This window comes from Asterias amurensis, chromosome 9, assembly GCF_032118995.1.
Source record: "Asterias amurensis chromosome 9, ASM3211899v1".
In the NCBI taxonomy this organism is placed as follows: Eukaryota; Metazoa; Echinodermata; class Asteroidea; order Forcipulatida; family Asteriidae; genus Asterias; species Asterias amurensis.
The window spans coordinates 14288474-14314139 of NC_092656.1; the positions used below are offsets into that span (position 1 = coordinate 14288474).

General features: G+C 38.6%; 1 protein-coding gene across 1 annotated transcript; it reads right to left on the reverse strand.

The window, feature by feature from the left end:
- Nucleotides 1–187: 187 nt before the first annotated feature.
- LOC139942152 (uncharacterized) lies at nucleotides 188–15557 on the reverse strand. Its single transcript, XM_071938883.1, has 3 exons — nucleotides 15461–15557; nucleotides 9609–10322; nucleotides 188–2619 (listed from the first exon to the last, which is right to left on the reverse strand). Exons 2-3 carry the CDS (start codon nucleotides 10314–10316, stop codon nucleotides 2434–2436), a joined length of 894 nt encoding a protein of 297 aa, XP_071794984.1. The 5' UTR covers nucleotides 10317–10322; nucleotides 15461–15557; the 3' UTR covers nucleotides 188–2433.
- Nucleotides 15558–25666: the final 10109 nt, after the last annotated feature.

Below are 25666 nucleotides of genomic sequence, written 5' to 3' on the forward strand. Positions count from 1 at the left end.
TTGTTGTTGTTGTTGTTGTTGTTGTTGTTGTTGTTGTTGTTGTTGTTGTTGTTGTTGTTGTTGTTGTTGTTGTTGTTGTTGTTGTTGTTGTTGTTGTTGTTGTTTAAAGGCACTGCAGTCGATTTCACGAAACACTAGGATTAATCCTATCTCGAGTTTGGACGAGTAGTCCGTCCTAACTTAGGATGGGTTCAATGCGTCCTAACGTCTTCATATACGGAACTGAACTCGTCCTAAGTCCTAAGATTAATCCTAAGTAAGTGTGACCCGCCAGACTTCTATTATAAATCTTCGCTGCCAGGCACTCTTGTAAATACATAATTATTGTCTTACTTTTCATTGTTTCCATGTATATAATCATTTATAGCACTTGCGATCGCGACGCACTCGGCGAGTTTTGCTATTTGTATACACTAGGACTATTTTGCAGCGCCGCCATGCGTCCAACAACTGCATGCTATAGCGCCCTCTTTGGTTGTTTACGTATTTAATTTGCATAATTTCAAGCCTCCTTAGTTTGCTTTGCGCTTTGTAAATACTTTGCATAATCCAATCAGTTTGGGTATTCATGGAAAGACATTCCATGAATACCAAAAATAGTACTTGGGAAATAGCAAGTGGTTTAGCGGGAACACTTTTGCATCTTGGTACATTGATGCCACACCTGCGGGAACACTTTCGCATCTTGGTACATTGATGCCACACCTATATTTGTCGTCGGGCTGCTTGGCAATTTTATATTCTTGTGAGCCGTGGGTAATATAACCCCAACTTTATCGGAGGCAAGAGTGAGAAGAAGCAAGATCCCCGTAAGTACTTTTAGCTTAAAATTATTTATTATTTATTATGTGCTACTCTAGGTTTTACTTGCACCCTCCGTATATTTTGTGACGAACATCTTTAGACTCCCATTGGCAATATTCCAAATACTTGACATGATATCTTGGTTCAAGATTTGTTCCTTGGAATTAGCTAAGACCTTGGGAAGTAGTAAAGTGATTATAACTTGGCGTAAGATTTATTTAGTTTTTTTTTTTCTTTTTGATTTTACTAAGGCTTTGAGAAGTTTGGAGAATAGTTATATAATTTGTTTAGTTCATGCATCCAGGTATCCGAATGGGATCAAGAATAATCATGCCGAAGAACCCACTTGTTGTAATTTTCTCTTAGTCAAGCTTTATTGTTATTTTCACTCCTTTGTTCCAATCTAAACATTTGCGAGCTTTTTGAGTGGCTCGTTAGTACTAAAACTGGTTGTTCCTAAAATTATAAATACTTAGAGTAAAGAAGAGCTCTGTTTCAGTTTTTATTTTACAAGTTGCCTTATTTCACTGTATTTAAATTATTATTATTTATTGATTCTTGGTCAGATATGTACAATTTGTGTAATTTAAATTCTGGTTCTTTCTTAACTTCCAGATAGAACCGATCTGACTGTCGTTTTTTTGTATTTATGAGCTACACCATCAACTGTAAATAAACACTAATAAAAAAATACTTCAACTTCAACATCCGTCTGTTTGTCACTGCCTGTATAGTAGCCTTCCTTACAACTCGGTTACATTAGGAAAAGTTTGGTGAAATCGACGGCTGGACACCTTTGGTAATTGACAAAAAACAGTCTTCTCACTTGGTGTATTTCAACATATGCATAAAGTAACAAACCTGTGAACATTTGAACTCAATTGGTCGTCGATTTTGCTAGAGAATTATAAAAGAAAAAACACCCTTGTCGCACAAGTTGTGTTCTTTCAGATGCTTGAGATCGAGAACTTAGTTGAGGTCTCGAATTCAATTCAAATATTTTAGTGAGAAACTTCTTTTTTCTCAAAAACTATGTTACTTCAGCGAAAGAGCCGTTTCTTACAACAGTTTATACTATCAACAGCTCTCCATTGCGCGAAATAAGTTTTTATGCAAGCAATTATTTTGAGTAATTACCAAAAGTGTCCAGTGCCCTAAGAAACAGTTCAACAAAAAGGGTACCACCAATGTCATATTTTGAAATAGTGTTATGTTTTATCCTCTAGGTAAGAAGAGCTTGCCATTTCCCTTTCTGCGAAAGTTGACTGGTAATAAAACATTGAATTGAAAACTAATTAAGCCAGCCCAAGTGAACAATCAATAGTTTAGTTGAATTTGCACCTACATACTTATACTACGTTACTAAACATACACTTTATTATAAGGCTAACGACCGTGAAGTGACTTATACAGTGAAAACAAAAGGGAAGTACATGAACTTGGCATGATATCTTTGTGAGTACCCTAGTTTTATTTCCACAATTGTTGTTTTTCCATATTCCTACCTCAGCCGTCCCTTTAAAATAAATAACCGACAAGTGTTTCTACACTCTAAAAACTCCCGGTTGTTACTGAACCTAGCCTTCGGGTCTTTTTGTGATTGACCTCTATGCTGACCGGAAAGTGATTTTAAAACAATATCTGTCCAATACAACAGTACACTTTGATATATCTCTCCACCACCTGTGATTGGTCAAAACTGATGACGGCTGCACGTACGAGACGGGTGTGGTGCGTGCACTGACAGCTTGATACGAAGTTACAATGAGTCTGCGCACACCTTTCCATCAGGATCCATTGCGTGGCATCATCGATCTAAAAAGCAATCAAACCAATACCAAACACTCATCATTTCGTAAATCGGCAGGTTTCTTTGACTCACATGAAAGGGACATACCGGCTACGTTGGGCTATTTGGGCTACACTACAACGTGACTCCGATAAAGGTGTTCCAGGAATGAAAACGAACGGTTCCTAAAAATCAATCATCGAACTTGCCGTTTTTGAGCATTTAAAAAAAAGTTCACGTGATGTATCCGAATCAAAAAGGGCTGAACTCCTCGGAGATTGATGGGAGGGGTTGGAAGCCAGACATCAAGTCATGTTTGTCGTAATGAACTAACATGGCGTGTGGTCTGGGTGTTGCAATCTTAAAGTCATTGGACACTATTGGTATTTACTCAAAATAGTTGTAAGCATAAATACTTACTAGGTAGTAAGCAATGGAGACCTGTTGATAGTATGAATTATATAACTGACATACAGATCCTTGTCATTTGATTGGTGGAACTTATTTCACGTGACATACACTATTACTCCCATCCGCACCGGCGATCAAAAAGACCTATTCGCCCATGGGGAGTAGCATTTTCCATTCAACAGTTAGGATCGTCCTTGTTCCCAATGTTGTGATCCGATTTGTGCATTGTTGCCGCTACGCGGCGCTTTTATGAATTTTGGTTGTCAGTAATTTGTGTGATTTTTCATAATGTTATACTTTTGAAATACATCAAATGACAAGGATATATATGTCAGTTAAATAAAACAAATATTGAGTGGCTTTAATTCGTGGAATGGAAGGAACACTATCGCTCGGTAAAATGTGGACTGCTCCATTTTACTCGGCTTCGCCTCGTGAAATGGAACTCTGAACCATTCAATATTTGTATACCATTGTCCGTATCGGCTCCCTCTGAAGTAACGTAGTTTTTTTTTAAGGAAGTAATTTCCCACTAATTGATTTGAATTGATTTGAGGTCTCGATATCAAGCATCTGAAAGCGCACAACTTGTGCATCAAGGGTGTTTTTCTTCCATTTCTCTCTCGCAACCTTGACGATAATTGAGTTCAAATTTCACAGGTTTAATATTTTATGTATGTGTTGAGATATACCACGTGACAAGATTGGTCTTTGACAATTACCAGATGTATCCAGTGTCTTTAAGCCAATTTGAGGCATAATTGATGAGGGGAAAAAACAAAAGCCTTTCTTGGAGCCCACGCGCCTTGGTGTTAAATAAATAAATGATGTTTTGCTGTTTGATTAAAACAAATCCCATATTCACTGATTTGGGGTTGAAGAAGTGTACTGAACGATGAGAACCTTCCTGGGTCCTTTAAACACACTTAACATCGATTCCAGCTGTGTAGTTTACTGTCTGGATTATACCCCTGTTCACACAGCACTCAGACCTTTACGAAGATCGTGCCAATCACCCCGATCTCAAAAAAATCAAGTCGGAGTATGATCGCCGTCAAAATCATCAATTTGGCATATTGAAGACTCCGCCCATTTTACTAATTCTACGTAAAAAGTGTTTCTGACTCACTGCCCCTACGATTACTGGCGATTACACCAAAACCAATGCCGTCCAAGCGGTTTTCTACTTAGAAATGGTTGCCGACGGTGCTGCGCTTTTATTACGACCACCGCAGAGATCTCACCACGATGTTACCACGCTGCTTGTGCGATAATGGCGTTCCCACTACGACTTTTCCCCGCTCATTGTTGGCTACGACCCGGCTACGAAGCGGCGTCTATGACTGTGTGAACAGGTATTAGTGGGGTACGGTCACGTAGTGATATAAATGATATTGCACCAAGAGAACATCACAAATGCCGTCAGCCATTAACTTGCCTGAAGGTTTATAGGGCACCACGCTGTGAGGAAACTAACTGTGACAAGTGCATCATCTTGTCTACGTCTAGCGCCCTCAGTTGGCAGCTCCTGCAACTGGATGGTTTCTAGCTAGCTGTATATAGTTTCACATGTTATGATTATTCTTACTTACACACGGAGAGTTTGTGACAACACGATTTGAGAAGCCCAGTTTATTGTTTCATAGTGAGTTATTTCTGATAGTATTTAGTTAGAGAAAATACTATTACATGGTGTCAGAAGTGTTTATCGTGTATTTGGTCCATACATTGAAGAAGATTTCCAAAGGACAGCACAAGGCAAGGCATTGAAATTGACCGAGGCTGCACTGATTAGTGATTGTTTGGAAACTCATGACATGTGCTCTCCAGGTGTGTGTGTATGGTATGAAGAAGTGATCGTCTAACCAGGTAACAGATTTACTTTAGAAATTGTCACAAGTACAGCTAGACTCTAGAAATAATTTGTTGAAATTGAGAAACAAATAACTATCAAGAACCACATGAACTGTCCAGGAGAACTTCGTCAGACAAGGAAGGAACAAAGTGAACTTTATGATCTATTTGCTGCAGTAGTCAGATATTTTTGTGTTTGTGTATAGTTATTGATCCTGGGGGACGGGTCTGACCCCTTCCATGATTTAGCTGATTAGTATAAGTCTTGGGAGTAAGTACCTGGGTAGATTTCTGTGCGTGAGCATAATTATTGTCTGACTGCAGTGCAAAGAAAATGGACAGAATCAGGCCACCCGCCAACCTTGACATGGAGGTCAGAGACCTTTCCCGTACATGGAAAAGGTGGAGAGAAGAGCTTACACTTTACATTGACCTAGCAATGGCCAAGAAAGAAGACCAAATCAAGGTGAAGATGTTTCAGTATCTTGTTGGTACTACAGGACGAGAGCTGTTCAAGACACTTGGGCTAACAAATGAATCAAAGCTTACCGATGTCCTGGAGGCGTTTGATGCACACTGTGATCCCAAAAAGAGCGAAACAGTAGAGAGATACAGATTTTTCACTAGAAATCAAGAGGGTGGAGAGTCCATAGAGAAGTATCTTACTGAGCTGAAACTACTGGCCGAAACTTGCAACTTCGAAACACTTCGTGACTCGCTTCTGAGAGATCGTATAATATGTGGAATACAAGATTCCAATCTACGTGAAAGGCTTTTACGAGAAAGTAGCCTTGACCTTGAGAAATGTCTAGCCATAAGTCGAGCATCAGAGCTATCCAAGGAAAGAATTAAAACCTTGGAAGAACCTGCAGCCACAGAAGTACATGCTGTATACAAACAAAGGCAACGAAAACCAGCACGTAGTGATGGGACACGACAGAAAGCGGCCACACATGGAAGAGTCTGCAAATTCTGTGGGCTACAGCATGAATTTGTGAAAGAGAAATGCCCGGCATATGGAAAAGAATGCACAAAGTGTCACAAGATGAACCACTTTGCCAAACAATGCCTTTCGAAAGGTACGAGAGTTTATGCAGTTGCAGATGACGACAGTTCCGATGACTCAACGTACGAGGAACTCATGACCATGGAGCTCATACCAGAGACAATCCACACAGTGGAGAAATCATTCGCGAAAAACATCTATGCCAAAATGATGATAGCGAAAAAACAAGTTCTTCTTCAAATCGACTCAGGAGCAACTTGTAATGTGATCCCTAAACATCTGATAGGAGATGCACAGCTCACAGAGACGAAGCAGGTGTTGTCCATGTACAACAAGACAACACTGATTCCACTTGGGCGATGCAAACTAAAGATGATTAACCTTAAGAACCAGAAGAAGTACAAGGTAGATTTTGTTGTTGTACAAGATGAAGGAGTGACACCGATACTGGGGAGTAAAGCAGCACAACAGATGGGCATGATAGAAGTTCATCATGAGAATATTGCCTATGTTGCCCCACCAATGCAGACAGTGAAGTCAGCAGAGCAACTGATCACCGAGTTTGCAGATGTTTTTGAAGGAACAGGATGCCTCGAGAACAAATATCACCTTGATGTGGATTCAACCGTCAACCCTGTGGTGCATCCACCGAGACGTGTGCCAATCGCTTTGAAGCAGAAGCTGAAGCGAGAGTTAGACAAACTGACTGAAACACAAATTGTCAAACCAGTTGATACACCTACTCCATGGGTATCAAGTTTGGTCTGTGTTGTCAAACCACACAAACTGCGAATTTGTCTTGATCCCAAAGATCTGAACAAAGCACTCAACAGAAGTCACTACCCAATGAAGACGATTGATGATATCCTTCCCGACTTGAACAATGCCAAAGTGTTCTCCGTTCTAGATGCAAAGAATGGTTTCTGGCATGTTGAGCTAGATGAAGAAAGCTCCTACCTGACAACGTTCAACACACCATTTGGCAGATACAGATGGCTGCGTATGCCGTTTGGAATCAGCACGGCGCCGGAGGAATTCCAACGACGACAAGACCAAGTTATAGAAGGTCTTGAGGGTGTTCAAACCATAGCTGATGATATACTTGTATTCGGAAAAGGGGATACAATGGCTGAAGCAACAGCTGACCATGACATGAAGCTAAAAGCTCTGCTAGAAAGATGCCGTCAGAGAAATTTGAAGCTAAACAAAGCCAAATTGAAGCTCAAAATGAAGCAGGTGCCATTCATGGGACATCTCATCACAGTAGATGGACTGAAACCTGACCCAGCAAAGGTGAAAGCTGTGCAAGAGATGCCTAAGCCATCCAACAAGACAGAGCTACAAAGATTCATTGGCTTTGTCAATTATCTCAGCAAGTTTCTTCCACAACTGAGCGCTACCTGTGAGCCACTGAGAAAGTTGACACAAAAGGACGCAGACTGGTGCTGGCTAGATAGCCATGACAAAGCAGTAGATGCCATTACTAAGATGGTAACCATGGCACCAGTACTGAAGTACTATGATCCAAAGGAGGAGCTCACTCTGCAGTCTGATGCATCACAGACCGGGCTAGGGGCAGCATTGATGCAGAAAGGTCAGCCTGTTACATTTGCAAGCAGAGCCCTCACTGACTGTGAAACAAGATATGCTCAAATTGAGAAAGAGCTACTTTCCGTCATCTTTGGCCTGGAACGGTTTCATCAGTTCACATATGGTCGCCAAGTTAATGTGCAGACAGATCACAAGCCACTTGAGATGATTGTTCTCAAACCTCTACATCGTGCACCTAAGCGTCTGCAGAGGATGCTGATGAGACTACAGACCTATGATGTAAAGGTCTCGTACCACCAGGGTAAAGAAATGTATCTGGCGGATACACTTAGCAGAGCATACCTACCCGAGAAACCGCAAGATTGCTTTCAAAAGGGACTAGAAACAGTCAACATGATTAAACATCTGCCTATCACTCCACAGAGATTGAATGACATACAACAGCACACAGCAAATGATCAAACGCTGATGTTGCTCAAAGATTCCATATTGAATGGATGGACTGAAATAAAACGTGACGTCCCCAACTTGCTCACCCCCTACTTTGACATCAGAGATGAGCTAAGCATCCAGGATGGACTTCTCTTCAAAGGGGAAAGAGTAATAGTGCCAAAATCCCTTCGTAGCAGTATGCTTCAGCGCATTCACTCGTCTCACCTCGGAATTGAAGGGTGTCTCCGTCGTGCACGAGAGTGTCTGTACTGGCCAGGTATCACAGCAGAGGTGAAAGACTTCATCCAAAAGTGTGACATCTGCAGATCACTAGAGTCCAAGCAGCAGAAAGAAACTCTACACCCTCATGAAATTCCAAATAGACCATGGGCAAAACTTGGAGCAGACCTGTGTGTTCAAGGGGACAAGAATTACCTCATCACAGTCGACTACTACTCCAACTTCTGGGAAATCGACTACCTAGAAGATACCAAGGCTAACACAGTCATAAGGAAGCTCAAAGCTAACTTCGCTCGACACGGTATCCCTGATAATTTAATCACAGACAATGGACCACAGTTTAAATCTGAACAATTTAAAGCATTCACTTCGACCTGGGAGTTTACCCATACAACTTCTTCTCCATACTATCCGCAAAGCAACGGAAAAGCCGAGCAAGCAGTAAAGATGGCTAAAACAATGCTCAAAAAAGCCGCAAACGCCAAAGCTGACCCCTACCTAGCGTTACTTGATTTTCGCAACAGGCCATCTCAAGGACTGTCCAGCAGTCCAGTTCAACGCCTGATGAATCGCAGAACCAAGACACTGCTGCCTTCAACAAACAAACTTCTTAAGCCAAAGATTATCACGAAGGTTCCCCAACAACTCGCTGAAAACAAGAAACGACAGGCATATCACTATGACAAAAGAGCGAAAGACCTCCCCCCACTGACAGTCGGTGAAACAGTTCGAGTCAGACCAATGAAAGACAAGGTAGAGTGGAAGAAAGCGATTGTAACCCGCAAGAAAAGCGAACCGCGATCATATGAAGTGATGACCCAAACTGGCAAAACATACCGAAGAAATCGCAGAGATCTCCGCAGCACCAAAGAGGATTACAGTCCAATCAACCCAAACTTTGATGCCAATGTCCCAACAAAGGAAACAACCATTGACGCGAACATAGAACCACAACAAGACCCAGGACAACAACCTTTGGTCACAACTAGATCAGGACGCACAGTGAAACAACCCTCACATCTCACTGACTTTGTAACCTACTAAAAGTACAGGACTGAGAAAAGAACAGGCTTGAGAAAATAACAAAAGTTAGAAAGTTGAGTTAGTGTTTATTTGTTATGCATAAAAAAGGCTACTCGGATTGTTTGATTTGAAGACACAACATTATTTGAAACTGAACCACACTGGAGCCACAATATTCTATGGATGGACCTAACATTGGAACTTGATCTATTTCTTTAAGATTCTTTGGATGAACAATATTATTTGAACTGTATGACTCATTTCTTTATTGGAGGAAAGATGTGACAAGTGCATCATCTTGTCTACGTCTAGCGCCCTCAGTTGGCAGCTCCTGCAACTGGATGGTTTCTAGCTAGCTGTATATAGTTTCACATGTTATGATTATTCTTACTTACACACGGAGAGTTTGTGACAACACGATTTGAGAAGCCCAGTTTATTGTTTCATAGTGAGTTATTTCTGATAGTATTTAGTTAGAGAAAATACTATTACACTAACCTGTATAACTTGAATAAGCTCATCGTCATCGGTAAGAGCCAAAACCAGTGGATCCCATAGCTCTTCTCTCGGACAGATACTGACGCTAGAGCTACGCTTCTCTCGATGATGAGGTGGGATAGTTGTAGATGGTATGGGTGGCGTTCGATCGGGATCGTGGAAGTAGTTTCCATAGCGGGATAAGATTTTAGATTTCTGTTCCGAATTGAGTGTGACGATTGGAGTGTGCAGAATAGTGCTTGACGCTTGCAAAAGTTTATCCGCATCACGCCAGGTATTTATGAACGGTGTCTTGCAGAAGGCCTCTCGTTTTTGCGACCAGCTAAGCTCAATTACCTCCTGTGTTTTGATGTACGGCAAACAATCAGTCAGGCTACAAGTGTTTCCATTGCTGTTGGTTTGCTGTTCTTCTGATGACTCCGGGGGAGTCCTGCTTTTGTACCGACGAGAAGACAGCATAGCACTAATGTCTTCGTTGCCTGTACTACCGCTCATCCCACTCATGCCACTAAAATAGGCACCGCCACACATGCTGCTGGTACTGCCACTGCTGCTTGTAAACTGTCGTCCACCGTGAAGTCTTACACTGCTCCGCATTGAGCTCCTCCCGCTACTGCTTCGGTACCAAGAGCTGTGGCCGCCGCAGAGAGCGTGTTTTATGAGCATCATGAAAACGAGAACATTGAGAACCGTCAGGTGCTTCTTCATTTTGAGCTGGAAGAAATTAATAAAAACTACGAATTCATGTAATAATAGTAATATAATAATATCGAGGTCTTATATAGTGCACGTATCTACCAAACAAGGTACTCAAGGCGCTGAGTATATACAACATTTCAGAAAGATAGGTTATTGCAGTGATGAATTCTGAGACCCAATTATGTAGCACCTTATAAGTGTTTATTGAGGTGCTACGGCGCATTAAGCAGCCACAACCAGGAACACCGGGCGAACCCCTTCTCTTGGTTCTTTTACATGCGTTTCACAACACATGGGACCAACGGCTTAACGCCCCATCCGAAGGATGTAAACCCTCTTTCACAACTGAGTTCAAAACACTACGAATCCAAATTTGTTTGTAAACTATTGATAGCTTTGTACATTTGTTACGTCACATGTCATTAAACTGGCTGTGCTTGATTTACACTCAGCGGGCATTATCCTATGTTTTGGATTGCATGATTTACAGAATCGCTCAGAGAAATAGTTGTCATTCACTAGTCTTAATACATCACATATACTGTAAGTAATACATCAACTTCCTGCCATAAGATATTACGCATATGTGCCAAGGCACTTTAGGGCAGCTGTCAACCCAGCAGAAGGTCGATTAACATTACCAACTAGGTTGTTTACATTCTCATGTCACAAATCACTCCTCGCTTTTGCTTTTTCATTCACATACCGAATTGATTTTCCATCAATATAAAACACCTGTTAATATCACCAAACCCAAACTTTCCATTAAAAATTTTCTTCCAAACATCTAAAAGAATGATATAATTTTTTGCGATATTGCACGTTATTTGGACCGGTAAATAATTATAACCTACAAGTCATAAGGAAGATCAATACAAACATTGTCCCAGTTGGTTCAAAAGTCTTCCTATATTTGAAATCTTATTTTTAATGTTATCGATACGGTAAAGTGATCAAGTAATGATCGCTGTGGCGAAAAGAAATAAACTTGTTATTCAAATCGCAAAACGGATACGGGAGCTATATATAGTATGATGCTATGCTGGATTTCCTCCAAAGTTCCATATGAATGATAATATGAATAAATCGTTATGAAGTTATTGTCATCCATGCGCACACAGCTGGATTTATAAACCAGATGTAGAGTTTGCATATGGAGGAAATGACGGTGATCAAACCGCTTCCGATGCGCCTCATTAATCGCTCATTCTGCTAATTTTATTTTAATGAAAAAAAAAACTGTTTTTCACCGTACCTGATCATCAGTGTACACTTGGATGGGTACTTCTCGGCAGAATAGACGGCATGAAAGATCACCATGTCTCATTCATACACACAAATCTTAATGATTTATTGATAGGTTTGGACAACTTATAATGTTGTCCTTCCTTCACACCCACCCATCCCTCATTCATAAAACGTAATCAAACATCAACATGAGAACTGCAATCACTAAAACCCTTATCTTTTACATCGATTGTTAATCTAGATTGGGTTATCATTGTGGTAGGCCTAACCATAGTTTAAAGTGTTTCAAGAACCATCCAGAACAAAATATTTAGGTATGATTCCAAATTACAAATTCTAGAACCTTTCATGAATTGTATTCATTACTTTAGTTGCGACGTTCTACAATAATTACGTTCATCAAATGTCGAGACAAATAAAAGCGTATAATCTGAGCATCAAAAATATGACGTCTTGTGTGGAGTTGGTGCAAAAATAAACAGTAAACAAAGTTGTATCAACTCGAAAAATGGGAAAATATGTCTACAAGTCTACCAATGTATAACATGTACATGTTGTTATTGTTCATGTATAAAAGGCGTAATATCCTAATTAAAAGAGCGTTTTGTGGAGTGAAGTGAAGGAGAACCTTTGTGGGTGGCGTTTCTAATTATTAAAGGTCAAACTCCGCAGGAATATTTTAGTCATCGCCTTGTCAATCTGCAACTTAGACATTTACATGACGTAAAACGACTTAAACATACGTTCCTCTCTAGACTAATTTATCAAAGAAAAGGCATATGATGCTGTATTAAGTTGCTGTCCAGAAGTGTTATAATAATTAGCATTTCAATAAATCAAAGGACAGACACTGACAACAGATCGTGCTGAGAGATTTGACCGAGTATTAATTTAACGAGTTAAGAAAGTTCTTGTACTTGGTTGTACCTAAGCCACTGGATTCAATGATCTGAACACCACAGCAAGTTTCAGATGTAAGTATGACGTCTCCATTTTAATAACTGATTTACAAAATAATTGGCAACCATGTTTGTAGAACAATTTTGTCAAACCGAAACTTATTATTTTTAATATGAAAGTGACGAGTAGAATCACTCCCAAGTTTGTTTAAAAAGAAATATCAATAAAGCCACAGTTTAACAAAAAGACTGTTTTCAACTTCCTTATTTTATAAAGTCGAAAAAGAAGTCTGCTTGAAAATTTATGAGTGTTTCGTGTACCCGTCTTCTTATATCTGGGCGCAAGATAGTGTAACGTGACCATATAGGCCCTATATAATTTGCCATCCGTTTTGATATTGTTTCGTATTGTATGCAAATCAAACAAATATCTTGAAATAAAACATTAAATTAGTGGATTCGAATGTTGTATTTTATGCTGTGTGAGTGTTTCATAAAATCATCAAGTTGTATCATTAGGTCTAACACAATACATGTATCTCTCCTTAATACCTTCTCTGAAGTCGATTGTGTTGTGACGAACATGAATTGGGAGTTATGAGATTGACACACGCTGAAATGTACGTCTTCTAAGCACAAGCTGGACAATAGGCCCTACATAATTTGCCCTCCGTTTTGATATTGTTTCAAATTGTATGAAAATCAAACAATGATATTTTGAAATAAAATATTAAAATATCGTGGATTCAAAGTGATTATTACAATTGCATTAACTCGTCGATTGTAACAAAAAAAATATTTTGTTCCCAAAATAACCATGTCATCAGTTGCGCTACCGTTTTAAACTGACAACATCACAGCTGTATACGAACGAGCTATTAGATTCGCTCTGTTTATATCATGGCAGGAGATTGGGTAAAACATCTTAATAAAGGACTGAAAAGACCGCCATATGAGTATCATCCTATTAAATGAGATCATATACTATAATTGCATGAACCTAAATTTGTTCTGATGTTGCGAATCGAAACATAAATGAGTGTGGGTAAATTGAGAGTTTTGAGCGTGACTGTGTTGCAGAACCATGTTTAATATTGATAAATGCAACTCAACAACTGGGGTGTTTAAATTGGTAGCATATGGGAGTTGTTAATACCGAATATAGAATCAAAAAGAAAATTGAAAGGTGTTCCAATAACACCAATGTTGTTATTTGTGCAGAAATTTTGTGCTATTTTAACACCCTTTGATGTAAATGTTGATCTGTTATAATAAATGTGACAACACCCAATGTCACTGTTAACTATAACCTCCCCAGTTTTGCAATGTGTAACACTTTTGAACATGTCTTCACTTTTAAAAACTCTTCTATTTGATCGTTTTGTTCGTTACTTACTTATAACTTAAAGACAGTGGACACTATTGGTAAATGCAAAGACCAGTCTTCTCACTTGGTGTATCTCGACATATGCATAAAATAACAAACCTGTGAAAATTTGAGCTCAAACGGTCGTCGAAGTTGTGAGATAATAATGCAAGAAAAAAACACCCTTGTCACACGAAGTTGCGTGCGTTTAGATGGTTGATTTTGAGACCCTCAAATTCTAAATCTGAGGTCTTGAAATCAAATTCGTGGAAAATTACTTCTTTCTCGGAAATTATGTCACTTCAGAGGGAGCCGTTTCTCACAATGTTTTATACCATCAACCTCTCCCCATTACTCGTCACCAAGTAAAGTTTTATGCTAATAATTATTTTGATTAATTACCAATAGTGTCCACTGCCTTTAACTGCGCTTTGACACTGTTTCAGAGCGATACAGAATAAAAACTCGAGCAGAAATAGCATTATGGTTTAAAAAATACACAACAGTTAACAAAAGAAGCAAAATGAAAAAAGTTTGCATTACAAACACTTATTGTTTCTTTAACTTGAATTATTTTTTTTAATCTTGTTTGCAAAAGATATACTTTATCTCCTGATTTTTGGCCTTCAACTTGATCCCTTTGTTTTATATAAAACAGGTTCACAATGTTTTTCTCTATAAAATATTTTTGGAAGAACAAACTCAGTATCGGGTGCACAAACTGAGCAAGAAAATATATTGTAAAAAATAAGTGGAATTTATCTATTTTTAAAACGTTAGCATAGCAAAATTAGATTGATTCGTAAAATCTACAGCATGTTTTTCACGATTTGGAGGACATAATGGTAAAACAAAAACTTGTTGCTTTAAATCCTGTTTCGAGAGCAATTCTCAGACCATAATGAATATTTTAAGATACTTGACAAGAATAACCAAAAATAAACAGGTTCACAATTAAAAAAAACAATGTTTAGTTTTGTACTGTTTTTGGTAATATATAGCAACTTTTCTTGATGATGTTTTCAAAATGTTAAACTATACTGTTTTTCTCCATAAAATACCTTTGGGAGAACAAAGTCAATATTGGGTGCACAAACTTAGCCAAAAAGAGGAGGGGATAGTTTTGTTTATCCTTTGGTGCTTAAATCAAGCTGAAAAGTGGAAGGGATATATTTGTTTGTCCTTTGCTGCTCAAAACCAACCGAAAAAGAGGAAGGGATAGATTGTTGTATCCCTTGAAACTAAAACACGACAACGAGTGTGATATAATGCAACAAATACGTGTGATTTATCCAATTTGAAAAAAGTTAGCAAAGCAAAATTAGATTGAGTCGTAAAATCTACAGCATATTTTTCACGATTTGAAGGAAAAAATTGTAAAACAAAAATTGGTTGCTTTAAAATCCTATTTCGAGAGCAATTTACAGACCATAATGACAATTTTAAGCTGTAAATTTGAAAAATATCCAAATCTAAAAAAAATACAGTTAAATATGAACCTGTTATAAGTTGTAAATTGAACAGTGGCTTGTAAACAAATTAATCAACTAATTTCCAGTAGCATAATGGTACAAGGCAATCACACTAAATATAGGAAAACAGACAAAAGAAAATGAAAAGCAGACACAAATTCTACTCACTTTGTATGGATTCTCAAACAAATCAAATGTTTTATCAGAGATTTTGCTGATGACGTCTTCTACAAGAAGTTCCTATAAGAGATATGAGCTGGTCAATTCACTGCAAATAAACATATAGCGTATGCCCTATGCTTCACCTACCAAGGTCACGTGGTAGGGTGCAATCCTATGACGTCGGATTCTCAGACGCAACAATGAAGCTACACCATGTGTTTTCATCAAGCAATTAGGCTCCAATGCAAACAGCATCCGTCAATTTGTTTTAAATATTTTGATAACTTTTCTGATTTTGTTGATTTTCTTCAACACTTTTGCTCATTAGTTCAAGACACTGGACAATATTGGTCATTGTCAAAGACCAGTCTTCTTACCCGGTGTATCTCAATACAAAATAACAAACCTTTGGAAATTTTAACACAATTGGTCGTTGAATTTGCAAGATAATAATAGCAGAAAAACACCCTTGTCGCACGAAGTTGTGTGCTTCCAGATGCTTGATTTCGGGACCTCGAAATCTATTCTTCTGAGGTCTCGCAATCAAATTCAAATATTTTAGTGAAAAATAACTTCTTTCTCAAAAATGGCGTTACTCCAGAGGGAGCCGTTTCTCATGATGTTCTATACTATCAAAATCTCTCCATTGGTCGCTAACAAGTAAGTTTTTATGGTAACAATTATTTTGGGCAATAACCAATAGTTTCCGGTGCTTATAAAGGGGAACATTTCAATGCATCTCTTAAAAGTTTAGCTCTTGAAATATTTAGCACTTGTTTACAAAACACAATTAGGTTGGAGGTAAGACTGGATTCCCAGAAGCCTCAATGAACAAGCTGGTTATGTTAGCAGAACTATTAACACTGATCGATTATTGGTGTTTAACAGACGATTTTTTTTCTCTCTCCACCAGCCGGCTATGGGGCCCCTTTCAGTTGATTGTTTCGCTAGTTTTCACAATGCCAACAGTGAACAAGTTTTTCTCAAGATATTAGACTCCAGGTACCTCAGGCGTTGAGGTCTTCGCACAGAACTGGTCCGGAATAACGCCTTACTAGTTCCCCCAGTAGTCCTAATGTTCCGAGTGTCTTAAGTCACATCTCCATGTTTAGGAGGAAGGGGACACTCGTTTTCTCGTGGTGGGGGGGGGGGGCTTCCAACGCCTTGGGTTAAAGATCTCACCACTACAGCTAGCTGGTCAATCTGCCCATAAACGTGGTAGAAATTAACACTCTTTGCTTGGGTCTCTATAACTCAACGGACTCATCGGTGCAATCAAGCTAGATTTCTCAATCATAAAATTATTCATAAAATAATTTCAAATTCTGTCTTTCTGAACAAATTATACGTGCATCCCTATTGGCTTAACTTCCCAAACATTTAATGATATCAAGAACCAGATTCTGCACGAAGCTTTCGCAGCAAAGTTGATGGGAACAATCAATGCGTACCTATACAAAGGAGTTCTTTGCTTGGATGACAAGTTTACATTTACCTATGACCCTCCCAGTAATTGATGGTCTTGCTAGTTCTCATTTTAAAGTCTAAATGCAATTCAGATAGTGTTATTACTGCGACCGCGGCCTCAACAAAGTGGTTACATGCTTTTATAAATAGCAAAAACAATCCTGTCAACAAACAGTGACGAGTGCAAGAAAAGCTCTATCCTTCACACAAGCAGCCTTTGAAACGGGTACATGAAGCCGTCGATTTCACAAAGAGTTAGGGCTTGTCTTATCTCGAGTTAGGACGAGTAACTCTTCCTAACTTAGGATTAATCTTAAGGTCTGCATGCTACAGTGTAGGGTTGGGACTCGTCCTAAGTCTTAAGATTAGTCTTAATTTAGGAAGAGTTTTGTGAAATCGACGGCGGGTCATTGTCGATCAAGGCCAGTATTCGGACCGAGTGCCTTAAAGGCAAGTGGAAGTTTTCATCGACCGAGTTTGGAAGGGCCTTAGGTGCCATTTGTATATTGAAGTTGGAATGTAAATTTCTGTTGTTAAGTATATAGGTTTTCTCGGCCAATTTCGGAAAAAGAGCAGCCAATTTACCCATTAAGCTATTCTATTTCGCGCGAAATCGAGTGCTACTGAAAAGAGTCATTCGATTTCGTTTTATGATTAGTCAAATGTAATGTTGCGTCATTCGATGTAACAAAATAAACATTCAATTTAACAATTCATCAAGGCAGCATTCAAATTCGCAGTCGCTTCTTGAGGCGTGTGTGTCTCGAAAAAGAATGACGATACGCTAAATTGAACAGAGTGCCAAATGAATTTGACTCGACTCAAAACGAAATTGAATGGCCGAATTCTGAATTTGAAACGCAGTAACAACTGGAGAGGCAAAACAGCTTTAATTTGAACGCATGAAAATGAAATTGGCTGCTCATTTGCCGAATTTGACCGAGAAAATCTATAGTAAAAAGCGTACCTTAAAGGAACACGTTGCCTTGGATCGGTCGAGTTGGTCTTTGAAAAGCGTTTGTAACCGTTTTTTTATAAAATGCATATGGGTAGAAAGATGTTGTAAAAGTAGAATACAATGATCCACACAAACATGCCTCGAAATTGCGTGGTTTTCCTTTTACCTCGTCGACTAACACGTCGGCCATTTATGGGGGTCAAAATTTTGACTCCCATAAATGGCCGACGGTGTTAGTTCGCACAATAGAAGGAAAACCACGCAATTTCGAGGCAAACTTGTGTGGATCATTGTATTCTACTTTTAAAACATCTTTCCAACCATATGCATTATATAAAAAACTGTTACGAACGCTTTTGTTTTGACCAACTCGTCCGATCCAAGGCAACGTGTTCCTTTAAAGTCACCTGGAAATATAATTTGTTTTCTTTCAAACATAAGAGTATCTATGCTTACGAACAATAAAACAATTTTTTTAGTAATTGTTTGTCACGATTTATATGTTTAAAAAATATATAAAGTTGTTTGGGGGGCTGACTCCGCCTACCCCTTTTGTGACGTCAATCGAGGCAGACTTTGCACGTGTGTAAACACACGTGCAAAGTGCATGTACGTCCAAGTCGTGAGTTGGTACATTTCAAAAAGTGTTTTTCTGCATTCAGCAGCAATACACCTGGTCGGCATTGCAGGCAAAGTCTGCCTCGATTGACGTCACGAACAGCGCCCTCTCGGGTCGGGGTCTACTCTTAAATTTGTAAATAACATAAAAACTGATTTTTAGAAACCTTAGTTAACTGTTTATTCACATTCCACTCATCAAAACACATATATTAGTGACAAAAGCTTTATTTTGAAAAAATACCACTTCCAGGTGACTTTAAAATATTAGTTGCTGGGGTGCTGTAGTTTTTGAGAAAAGAGTTAAACGATGTCATGAAAAAACGTTTTTACATGCCAAAATAATTTTCGTCCCATGATCACTGAGACGAAAATTATTTTCATGACATTGTTTTACTCATTTCTCAAAAACTACAGCACCTCAGCAAGTAATTATTTCAGGGAAGCTTTCTACTATTCATTATCTTCAAACTGTGTAAGTTTAGTGTAAATCTGTACATATTGTGTTTTTGTCCTACAAAAAGTACATGGACCCTTTTTCGTTGCTTGACATAAATAAAATTTCATTAATGTATTCAATTAATTTTTAAACTTATTTATTTATTTATTAATATAAATCACCCTATATAAAAGGAATTGTTAAACGGATTAGTTTAATAGTTTAGTTTTTCATAAAGTTAATTAAAATACAAATAATTATGTTTTATGGATTATTAAAAAGTTCTGAACCCAATCTCATGCCATAAGTTAAATAGTTATTTATTTATGAATTCCAAACTTGTTTCCGATGCCCCGATGTTTCAGACGCAAATGAACATGCGATACGAAATTGGCACCACTGTATGGGTGGTGGCCGAAACTTGGATGTGGTCGAATGCAGCGCTAACAAGTTACTGTCACAAATAAGTCCCCGCACTTACTGGATTGACACTTAGCCTACGAACTCGTCACATTTGGCAAATGACACCTTTGACACCTTAGGCAATTGTCTAAAACCACTCTTCTCTCACTTGGTGTATCTCAACATTTGCACAAAATAACAAACCTGTGGAAACTTGAACACAATTGGTCGTTGAAGTTGCGAGATAACAATGACAAAAAAAACATCCTTGTCACACGAATTTGCGTGCTTTCAGAACCCTAGATCTTTGCCTCATTGAAATGTACAAACTAAAATAAATAACAAGTAAGGGCGTAGAGAGTCTTATTAATTATCGTTGTTTGAGATAACACAAAATAGTTAATTTGTTTGAATTGTTAAATTTTGATTAGTTAATTATATTAGTTTTTCAGGAAGTTTATTAAGTTAAAAAAGAAGAAACAAATTTGTTTATGAACTATTACAACTTAGCGTCTACATGCTTAATCCAATCCCTTGGTGTAAATTAAATAAATTCATATTTATTTTCATTAAAAACTTGTTTTCTTTTGCCACCTTATTCACCGATCAATCTATCGGTCTATCTAAAGTCAAACTGTTTCCATGCGTATGAGCAAGGCAATTGGTCGAATGCGTGACAAATTAAGTTACAAAAAATTACCTCCCATAGTACTGATTGGATTGACACATAATAAACTCGTCTTTAAAGACACTGGACACCAATGGTGATTGTCAAAGACCTGTCTTCTCACTCGGTTTATCTCAACATTTGCTAAAAATAACAAACCTGCCAAAAATTTGAACGCAATTTGTAGTCGAAGTTGTGAGATAATGGAAGAAGAAACACCATTGTCACACGAACTTTTGTGCTTTATGCTTGATTCCGAGACCTCAAAATCAAATTCTGAGGTTCAAATATTTCAGTGAGAAATAACTTCTTTCTCGAAAACCACGTTTCTTTAGGGGGAGCCGCTTCTCAAAATGTTTTAAACCATGAAAATCTCTCCATTGGTCGCTTACAAGTAAGTTTGTATGGTAACTATTATTTTGAGTAATTGCCAATAGTTTCCAGTGCCTTCAAGGGACAGTTTTATGCATCACTTAAAATATAGCTCTTGAAATATTTAGCACTTGTCTACAAAACACAATCACGTTGGACGTAAGACTGGATTCCCAGGAGCCTGTTTTCCCGAGGGACCTTCAAACGCCTTGGGTTAAAGATCTTACCACTACATCTAGCTGGTCAACCTGCCCATAAACGTGGTAGAAACTAACACTCATTGCTTGGGTCTCTATAACTCAACGGACTCATCGGTGCAAATAAGTAAATTTTTCTAATTTATTAACTTATTTCTTTACAAAATATTTTAAAATGGTGTCTTTCTGTACAGATTGGACGTGCATCCCTAATGGCTTAACTCCCCGCAAACATTTGATGATATCAAGAACCAGATTCTGCACGAAGCTTTCGCTGCAAAGTTGAAGGGGAAAATCAATGCGTACCTATACAAAGGGAATTCTTTGCTTGGATGACAAGTTTACATTTCCCTATTGTTCCTCCCAGTAACTGATGAAATTGTTGCGGTCTTTCGGAGTTCACATTTTAAAGTCTAAATGCAATTCAGATAGTGTTATTACTGCGACCGCGGCCTCAACAAACGAACCCTCATCAATGAAGTGTAGAAAGCAATCCCTTCGACTCTCTAATAGTGCAACAAACTGTGACGAGTGCAAGAAAAGCTCCACATAAACCTCCTTCACAGAAGCAACGTTTGACACTGGTACACCAAAGTCATTGGCAACCAAGGTCATTGTCGACCAAGGCCATAATATTCAAGTCGATCAAGGCCATAATAAGTGGAAGTTTTCATGAAACGAGTTTGGAAGGGCCTAAGGTGCCATTTGTTCATTAAAGTTAAAGTAGAAATGAAATGGAATTCTTCCTATTTTCGATAACGTCTTAAAGAATTACCAAAGCCCAGATCTTCTGACTCTATGAAATGTACAAAATAAAACTAATAAATAAAAGTAAGGGCGAAGAGAGCCTTGTTAATTATCGTTGTTTGAGATAAAGCTAATTTATTTATTAGATTAGTTTTCAATTTATTTATTTAGATTAGTTTAATTAGATTTAGTTTTTCATCATAATTTTAATAAACTTGCGGGTACAGACGAGCAGAGTCTACTCTTCGAAACGTCGAGACCAAACCGGCTCTTTTTAGAGCCACCACTCCTTCAAAAAAGATTTTACTCATGGTTGTACCCACAAGTTTACTATTCATATTTATATTTATTTTTAGTTTATATGCTTTTAGTTTATATTGTTTTTCTGTATAATTTAACACACTTTAGATTTGTTAAATTTCTATGTACTGTCTAATTCTCACAATTGTTTTGTTTTCTCAACAAGAGTACGAAATAAACGTGTATTGAATTGAATTGAATTGAATTTATAGATACTCTTGTTTTTCATGCGTATGAGCGAGGCAATTGGTCGAATGCAGCGTTAACAAGTTACTGGCAACAATAACCTCCCAGCACTGACTGGATGGACACCTATAAACTCGTCTTTAAAGACACTGGACACCTTTGGTAATTGTCAAAGACCAGTCTTCTCACTAAGTGTACCTCAACATTATGCACAAAATAACACACCTGTGAAACTTGAACTCTTAGTCGTCGAAGTTGCGAGATAACAATGGAAGGAAAAAACACCCTTGTCAAACGATGTTGTGTGCTTTCAGATGCTTGATTTCGAGACCTTAAAATCAAATTCTGAGGTCTATAAACTCGTCTTTAAAGCGGAACATTTTTACGCACCACTAAACAAATTTGTTTAAAGGCAGTGGACACTATTGGCAATTACTAAAAAATAATTATTAGCATAAAACCTTACTTGGAAACGAGAAATGGGCAGAGGTTGATAGTATAAAACATTGAGAGAAACGGCTCCCTTTGTAACGTAGCTGTAATGTAGTTTTCGAGAAAGAAGTAATTTTCCACGAATTTGATTTCGATACCTCAGATTTAGAATTTGAGGCCTCGAAATCAAGCATCTGAAAGCGCACAACTTCTTGTGACAAGGGTGTTTTTCCTTTCATTATTATCTCGCAACTTCGCCGACCAATTCAGCTCAAATTTCCACGGGTTTATTATTTTATGCATTTTGTTAAGATACATCAAGTGAGAAGACTAGTCTTTGACAATTACCGAGAGTGTCCAGTGTTTTTAACCCACGGCTTTCCTTTAATGACCGCTTTAATAATGTGTTTACGTTTACGAAATGTTTTTCATGTAATAGTAAAATAAAAACAAATGACACTGGGCAACACTATATATCTGCCTTAGTGACAACAACACCGCCGATTTTGAATAAATATTTATTCAGCAATAATGATTTTCTCTTTTCTTCATCTAGTTGATAAATTGAGTACACAAAATACCACCTGTCTTAAGTTTAGGATGACTGCCCAACATCCGTCATTCTATTTTAATTAAATCCGACTGCATTGAGTCGATAGGAGATTATTCCCACTCAAATCGCACCGATGAGCTCAAGCATTAATTTTTATTAAAAAAGTGCCCAATAATAAATCGAGTTATAATTTGGAGATTCGACATTGCACAGCAGGTTTGTTTTTTTCTTGGGAGGATCGGGTTGAGTGGAAATAGTATGGGACTATTGTTAAACCAGGAGGCTGATGATTAGCATTTGAACAAAATGTCACACACGACCAACGAGAGCGACGAGCAGAGAAACCACTGCCAGACCACGCAAATGCATTGATTCAATTAACTGCTTCAAACTCCCATCAACTTCCATCCCCCTTAATAATTCCCCCAAGTTCAAAAGAAAGAAAAAAGAAAAACAAATCGAATGGATTTCTATAAAAGTAAGGCAGTGTTTTACCATTTATACAATATTTTGTTTCTCAGGTTGTTGGAGTGGAAGAAAATGCAAACATTTGACAAGTATCTAGACAAGACCATTTTGAAAAAGCATTCGACCCTCCAACACCAGGAGCATGGCCAGGCATACCGTTAACCAATGACCGAAAAACTCGACACTCACCAAACAGTGTCACAAAGTGCGATGGAAGAGAAAGTTTCAATCATTCTACCCCTGAGAATGTTCACATTCTTATTTTGATATAAAGTTGTCTAACATTGCAAGTTTTTTTGTTTTTTTTAATCACCTCATTCCACCCAATAAATGGTTATATTCTTCAAAACTTCTATTATAGGTTTCATGTATATACCTGTCGGCGTCCTGAGTTTGTATGATTGAAGCCCGGTCACACTGCAGTGATAATGAAAAAAAATGATAACGAGAACAACGCGAAGACAACGCATTCTATTGGTTGAGTTGCTCAGCACTGATTACGCGCACGCTTATTCAACCAATCGAGGGCGTGCATTGTAAACGTTCTCGTTTTTGTTCTCGTTATCGTAGACTGAGCCCCTGTCTTTATCCGTGACTGCTGTCACGTCCGCAATAGAAGTTGACTGCGTATCTCTATGTGTGCGTTCGTTTAGCTTCCCTGGGTCGACCCCGGTGTGTGGCGGTTTTCTTTTTTAGGACGAACGTGAGTTATAATCTGCACACGTTCGTCCTGGGGGAAAAAAACGCCACTCACCGGGGTCGACCTGGGGAAGCTAAACGAACGCACCCATTATGTGAAATGACTGAGGTCAAAGGTGAACACGCCGGTCTGGAGGCAGGTCTCTGGCGTTAATATTCACGGGCCTCGAAGTGTGACGTCAGATGTTCAGGCAATCGTTATCGGGGCCTGTGTGACCGAGCAGTCAGGATGACAAACAGTGTACGCAACTCAGTGTACAAACAGTGTACATTGCTGGTCACACATAGGCTGCGCTTCCTGGTGTGAAGTCACAGTCTACCCGCAGGTCACTAATTTCCTTTGTGATTTATCTGCAGAGTATGCATCGTTTTTCGTGCGTGACCTCTGTGTCAAAAGGGCTTCTGGAATTCGGTCATTTTCAGCCTTTTCTGAAAAGTCTCAACCAAAATAATGTACCAGTATAAAATTGAAATGAAGAGCATATCTGTCGTTATGTATAAAAACTCAAATTTTAAAAAGAGAAATTTGTACGTAAAAAATGACTTCAAAAACAAAGAAAACAAGTCACAAAAAAATTGCAAATTTTCCCGTTATGATTGTCGGCAACAGTCCCCAATTAGTATGTATGGATAGATTATTTCATATTCTACCTGGAAATGTTAAAAGCGAGACCGGATCGTACCTAGTTGGATTAACTGTGGAAATCGCTGTATCCTGACTGGACTAGGTACGATCCGGTGTGGCGGTTTCAGTCTTGACGTAGTCGGACATATCAGCACGTTGTTCGAACGGTTTTAGCTTTCCGGCGTGTTCAATTATTACGATTCTTTTCTGTGTAGTCACATAATCTCTTGCCCCATCTTTACATGTATTCATGGGTACAACTTTAGGCAGGTCACACTCTGCTTGCATAAAAAAAGTCATACGATCCACGCGTTTGTCGCTAGTTGTACTCGACTCGTGGACGCCGCCATGACAGCTACCCGAGGGTAACGGATGACTCAATACGGCACTAAAAATGGACTACTTTCGCTTGCTGTGCGCAGGCATCGCATGACGTAATGCTACCGTATTTGGTCATTCGGAAAACTGAACACAGCGGAAAGTTGAAACCGCCACACCGGTCTCGCTTTTAACATTTTCGGGAAGAATATGAAATAATCTATACATTTATACTAATTGGGGACTGTTGCTGACATTCATAACTGGCAATGAGGTCACTAGTATACGTCTATTTCCCCGAGGGACTTTTAGTGACCAGAAGAGCGACCTATTTAGTCTTTTGGTCACTCACAGGTCCGATGGGGAGACAAACACTATAGTTACCGATTAATGCCAGTCAATATATTATGTGTTTTATGACACAGCTCGGTCTTAAAATGTGAAATAAAAACAGAAATCTGGAAAAGAAAGGAAGTTATGTAGTTGCTGTTCACGGTTCAAGTCAAGAGAGGGCGCTGTAACCGGGCATTATTTTCAAAGACTGGTGCCCACTCGGGAACTAGTTCCCGCAAAACACGCGCGCGCGATCACTAGACCATGGACTTTTTTAGTTCATTCCACGTGACCGTGTTTCAGCCAACCAGAATACAGAACAAGCAACAGGTGTGTTATAATTTGTTATAATGTTGTTCTCGGGAAACGAACAGATTTTTCTTGGAAGTACTACGAGTACAGTTTGAATGGTTCCAAGTCTGTGATTGTGG

Excerpts from the sequence above, each read along its gene's own strand:
- LOC139942152 (XM_071938883.1), bottom strand. The coding sequence starts at position 10,316 with ATGAAGAAGCACCTGACGGTTCTCAATGTTCTCGTTTTCATGATGCTC. Across the intron at positions 2,620-9,608 it reads AGCTTATTCAAGTTATACAG|ATCGATGATGCCACGCAATG; the intron begins GTTAGTGTAATA and ends ATTGCTTTTTAG.